Here is a 6,221-nt window from a genome sequence, read left to right as displayed (position 1 = left end):
TAATAATATTAATTTAATATAATGCAAAATTTAATAAATTATATATTTTTTTATAATATAAATTATCAGAAGATTTCTGATAAGAAAAATTTTCTCAAATATTTACAGAATAAAAAAACTACACATGATGATATCATTAATTTATTTGAAAAATAAGAAATAATTTACAAAATCTCTTTAATATTTCAATTTCACAGATACATTCTTTCATATTGATATTTATATGTATATCATAATCATATATATCATATATATATATATGATTTTGATATGATATATTTTGGTAAAAAAGTGTTAATTCCATCGATTAATTTAAATTAACTTTGTTTTTTTATATTTTTTTATAGATAAAAATACATTTTTTGCAAAAAATCAATTTCAATTTATTAGAATAATTATTAATTTTACAATTTATTACAATTGATAATAATATATTGTAATAATATATTCCATTCAGCTGCGTGAATTACGGATACATCGAAACTTAATGAGTCTTTTGATAATATAAAATATCTCATAATAAAAATAAATTATTACATTAATAAAAAATTATTATATTTTTTAAAACATCGCTATAAAATGCATAATTTAAAACATATTTTTTTTTAAAAATTATTTTTGTATATTAATTCTATTTTACTGGAGCATATATAGTTATTTCATTTTTTTATAAAATTGTTTATTTTTCTGATTTATTAAATTTTTCTTAATATAAATAAATATATTGAAATAATAATAATAAGAAACAAAAATATATATATGATATTTAATAATTGACCATATTTAATTATTTTGTTATTTTATTACTGTTATAAAAAATGGTATCATAAAATTATGAATTAAAAAAACTTTGATATTAGCAAACAACTTTTTACATTTCTTTTTATGAGTTCTATTAATGAATTAAATTTTTATCTATAATATTACAGTATCTTACTATATATTTTTTTTCAGTATTTTGTTTATGGTGGTTATTTCATTGTTATATCAATATTTTATACAATAATAGGTATTATAAACATTATACAACATTGTAAGAAAGGTATAGGTTTTAAAATATGGAAAAACGTTAGCAGAGGTATTGAAGATTAAATAATTTAGTAAAATTATTAAATTCTAATTTATATTGTAATTTTTAAAAATATAACGAATAAAAATTTATTTTAAAAATTTATAACAAAGTCACTTAGATATATAATAATTAAAAATAGTTTATCAAATTGCAATATCAGTTTTAATAATGTAAATTTTAAAAAATTTTAATTAATTTTAATTATATTTTTAGTAAGTTTAAATATCAAAAATATCAAATGAATTTTTTGATTTTAACATCTGGTTGATTTTGACTATTTTTATATATTATCATATATCAATATTGATAAAACTTATACATTATTACTTTAATATCCATTTCTAATTTTTTCTTATGTATATTATATTATAACATGAAATGAAGAAAATTATTAAATTAGATGATAAATTAATAAAAATTAATAAAAAAATACGATGGAAAATATATAAGCACATTATAGATATTTTTAAATTGTGGTATATGATTATATAAATATAAAAATGACAAATATATGTACATCTAAGAAATATAAAAAATATATAAATTTTATTCTTTATTAAAAAATGTTTTTATAAGATATTTTTAATATTCTTTTTCCATTCTTTTCCAATTATCCTTTTACTTCAATTTAGATAATTGAATTTTATTCTTCTTTTGTGGTAATTAACAGTAATTTTACTTTATCCAAAACGGATTCTCTGCATTTCTGAAAAAATAAAATAATTCTTTATAATAAAAATTGTTTTTATCTAATTTATTTAAGTTACTTTTCTTTTTTTATTATTTAGAAAATTGCTTACAGACGAGAACGTTTGAAACAAACATCTTCCTAATTCGCGACGAGGATTTGCATTCTTGTTAAAATGTTTGAATAATTTCCACCATACTAAACAATCTTGTATACTTTGTTTAAATTCCTGATTGAATATATCATCCATTGTATCATTTCGTATTATAGATATAACAGATTTCATTGATTCATTTTCGATGACTTTCGAAAACATACAAGGATAATTGTTACAATCGCTTATATGCGACTGCAATTTATCCAATAACAATGTATCTTTTAAGCAAATTTGTAACATCTGCATAAAAAATTAAAAAATGATAATTACTACATAAAGAATTCTAATTTTTAAAATTTTATGTATCTTTATTTATTTAAATATTTTATATTTTTATTTTTAAATATTATATTATAAATTATTCATATGCAATTATAAATAAATTACATATGCATATTTTTATATTATCTGTATATTTTTATACTATCTCAAATAATAAAAAATTTATGCGATCAATAATAATATTATATACATGTACATGCATATACATATATATATGTATAGATGTATTTACCCAATTTGGTGAAATCAGTACAGGATATATTTCATAAAGGCTCCTATTTGATTTATCAAAATATATTAAATTTGTATTAGCATCTTGTGCCATAGCCGTATTCGATATTTTAGAAATATATAATGATAAGATTAATGGTACTTCTATGTCATATAATTACACAAAATTGTGATAAGTTTTTCAAATAATATTTGAAAGGTTATTTAATATATCGATAATTGTATACTTACTATAATGATATAAAAATATTGTACTCAATAATGTTATTAACATTATAAAAATATTTCTTAAGGTTTGAAAATTTTATCATGGAATTAGTAATTGTAGGCAAATAAATAAATAATAAACTATACATGATATAAAAAAAATATTGATTTTTATTAAAATCTAATCGATTTAAATTTAGTATGTAAATTATGTAGTATGTAATATCGAGTAAATTCATTCAATAAATATAGAAATATTTATAATTATAAATAATTTTCAATTGATAGTATAGATATAACTATTTTATTTATTACAATGCAATATGATTATGCATGATGATTTTCAGGTATTTAAAATTAAATTTATATTATAAATAAATTTAGATAAATTTAATATGAATATTTTTTTTAAATGTTAATTTTAAAATAATATAATAAATAAATAAAATATTATAATAAAAATATTACTTTATGTATATCTTTGTAGTTACAGTTAATTAGTATCATAATATTAATTAATTTTATAAAAGTGATACTAATATTTTATTGAAATATTACATTTTTTATTTTTTTTTATATCTTTTTAAAGATATAAAATAGTTATGTAAAAAGTAATTTAATGAAATGCATATTAAAAAGAGATTGTATTACATTAATTTTTTGATTGCATCGAGAACGATAGATTCGCAAGCTTTTGTAACTTGTTGCGTTAAACATGACCCTATTTCTTGAAGACAAGATAATTCCGTTCGATCTCCTGCTAGAGGATATTCTTCTAAATTATTGATGTGAGGATTTTTCACCATTGTTAAACGTAATCGATTAAGTTTGGATTCTTCTTCCGGATTTAATGATTCTAAAAAATCGATTTTTATGTATAATTAATATAATAGTAATAATTATATAAAAATTTTCTTAATATTTCTGATTAAAAGATTAAAATTATTTTATTTTTTTTTTATATATCTGATATTGGAAATTATTAAGTAAGTATAAGAATAATTTAATATGAATATATTTAAAATTTTTAAAAATATAAAAAGTTTAAAAATTAATTAATTAATAATAAATTATAATATCAAAGTAATGATATTATTATCAATACTATATATATATATATTCAATTATTATTGAATAAATTTTTTTTAATTTACATTAGATTCTATTATAATTATTATAAGATTATTTAATTTATTGTTATATTATTTCTTATTATATTATTTTTTTATTATTTATACTTTTATTTTCAAGTTCTGTAATCTCGTTCGTCAATTTTTGTCGAATAGCTTGCACTTTTTTTGCTCGTCTCTTTTTCTCTATTTCCTCATCGTGTATCTTTTCTATTTTCTTCTTTAAATTTTTCTTTAAATTTTTCTTTAAATTTTTCTGTGTTATTTTCGAATCTTTCGAATATTTATTTTCGAATATTTTCGAATTTTTTTTTGATCTTTTTTCTCTATTTTTTATCTTTGATAAAAAGAAACATTAGAAAATTGTATATTTTTAAAAAAAATTATATTCAAGTTATTAATCGACTTACATCAATATTCAATCGCATTTGAATTAATCTATTGTCTTGAAATTGTTTATACTTTTGCCATAATTTACCACAAATTTCGGCTGCATGAAGCATTTTTAATCTTAATCCGCGATTCGAAAGAGTTTGAAATAAAGAGACAATTTTTCCCATATTATAATCATCTCGTCCTCCACCCTGTAAAAAAGATTATTTATTTAATCTATTTACAATTAATAAAAAGATTATTTATATATCAACTATATAAAAATATTTCTTTCATAAGTTTAAACATTTTTATAAAAAAATAAATAATAAATTAATAATAATATTGACTTTTTTATTCAATAATTTTTTTAATAAGAGAAATAAAAATTTGTTATTGATTGACTTACATTTATTACATTTTGAAAAACTCTAAGATCTATTTTGAATAAATAATAGAATTCAAGTTTTACGAAATAATAAGTATTTAATAAACAAAATACTCATAAAATACATAAAATAATCGAAATAAAGAATTCTTTTTATATTTAGAAAATGAAACAAGTACTTGAATTTTTTTTAATCATATTTTTTAATATATGAATTTGCATAAAAATCTGAAATCTATTTATAAATTACGAATATTGTATTCACGAATATTGATTTTTACCAATTCGATAAATGTGCAATCCCAATCAGTACCATCATATTGGCATTGCATAGTTGCTTTTTCAACATCTTCAGTAATCTCAGTATGTTTCATACAATATGTAAGGACCCAACTTTGAGGTATATTGATCACAGGCAAGATTCTCCAAATTTTATTTGTAATATTTTCTAACATATTCAATGAGCTTCTATTGTTGGTAGATACTTCCATGAGTTCCATATCCGGAGGAAGCGTCGTCTCAGTAGGATCTTCATTATTCTGAAATAAAGAATTAATTTATATTACATTTTAACAAATTATTAATTAATTTTTAATCATTAAAAATTATAATATAGTTATTATAATAATAAATTTTAATAATAAAGTTAACTTGTAATTTTTTCAAATGATTATAGCTTTTGACAGATTTGAAAAATATAAATATCACACATGTGATGAAAATTGTATATTTTAGCATGGAAGGATAAAATTCTTGAAAAGTATTTGTACATGATGTACAAACATTGTAATAAATAATAATTTATTTAGTTAAATTTTAGTAGAACTATTTAAAATGTTACGAATTAATAAATATCTAGGTTACAAATTATTAGTTTTTATTTAAACTATGTAACGAAGTTATATATTCTTAATTATTATCGATTATTTGTATATAATATTGAATCAGCAATTTCGTAATAAATATCATCGTAATTGCTAGGGAAGTAAAGAGAAATTTTCATTGGTAGAAAATTATAATTACTATTATTACAATTTTATTAAAAAATTATATTAAAATAATCTCTATTCTTTATTAAATAAATATTTTATTATTAATTAAATTCGAAATTTTTGTTTACAATATTCTATTACATTATACAAATTTGGAAATTTTTTTTTGAAATGAATTTAATTAAATCAAAATTGTGCTATTTAAAAAATTTAATGGAAATAAAATGGAAATAAAATGTTTACATAACAAGATTCGAATAATTTTTATTGAAATATAAAATCAAGAATTCGTGAAAAATTTATTTCATAATCAATCGTTGATTCCATTATTTCTTAAGTTTTATGAATTTGATCTTTCTTATGATATGTATTTTAACTAATCCTTAATTTTGTATTCTTGCATGTAAGCATTTTAAAATATTTATTCTTTATATAGGTTTTTTTTTTATGTGAGAAATGAGAAATAGAAATGCAATTAATTTTAATAAAAGATTAATTGGATTAATTGCATTTTTCATAAAATTAAATAACAAATTAAATTTTTGCTTTAAAAATTACTTATAGATCAATAACTTTAATTCTTGGATCTTCATGAGTCAAAATTTAAAAATTTAAAAATCGTTGCTTTTAAATGAAGAAAAATAAGAATTTTTTTGATAACTGATGATACAATAAATAATAAATGTTATATATGATATTGGC

General features: G+C 17.6%; 2 protein-coding genes across 2 annotated transcripts in view; one reads left to right on the top strand and one right to left on the bottom strand.

Annotated features, from left to right (window-relative positions):
• Positions 1-1,174, top strand: part of LOC102671743 (thiamine transporter 2-like) — a 3,701-nt gene extending 2,527 nt beyond the window's left edge. Inside the window, exon 6 of the mRNA XM_006612416.2 lies at positions 955-1,174. Within this exon, the coding sequence (XP_006612479.1) occupies positions 955-1,092 (138 nt within the window). The 3' untranslated portion in view covers positions 1,093-1,174. The remainder of the gene's footprint in view (positions 1-954) is intronic.
• A 2,892-nt stretch (positions 1,175-4,066) lies between these two features.
• On the bottom strand, positions 4,067-5,132 carry LOC102680509. Its single transcript, XM_006612393.2, has 2 exons — positions 4,809-5,132; positions 4,067-4,351 (listed from the first exon to the last, which is right to left on the bottom strand). Exons 1-2 carry the CDS (start codon positions 5,025-5,027, stop codon positions 4,157-4,159), a joined length of 414 nt encoding a protein of 137 aa, XP_006612456.1. The 5' UTR covers positions 5,028-5,132; the 3' UTR covers positions 4,067-4,156.
• Between the last annotated feature and the right edge of the window lie 1,089 nt (positions 5,133-6,221).

The sequence above is a fragment of the Apis dorsata genome, unplaced genomic scaffold (genome assembly GCF_000469605.1).
Source record: "Apis dorsata unplaced genomic scaffold, Apis dorsata 1.3 scaffold_112, whole genome shotgun sequence".
Lineage (NCBI taxonomy): Eukaryota > Metazoa > Arthropoda > Insecta > Hymenoptera > Apidae > Apis > Apis dorsata.
The sequence above is the reverse complement of the archived record's forward strand: the minus strand, read 5'-3'. Positions and strand labels throughout refer to the sequence as shown.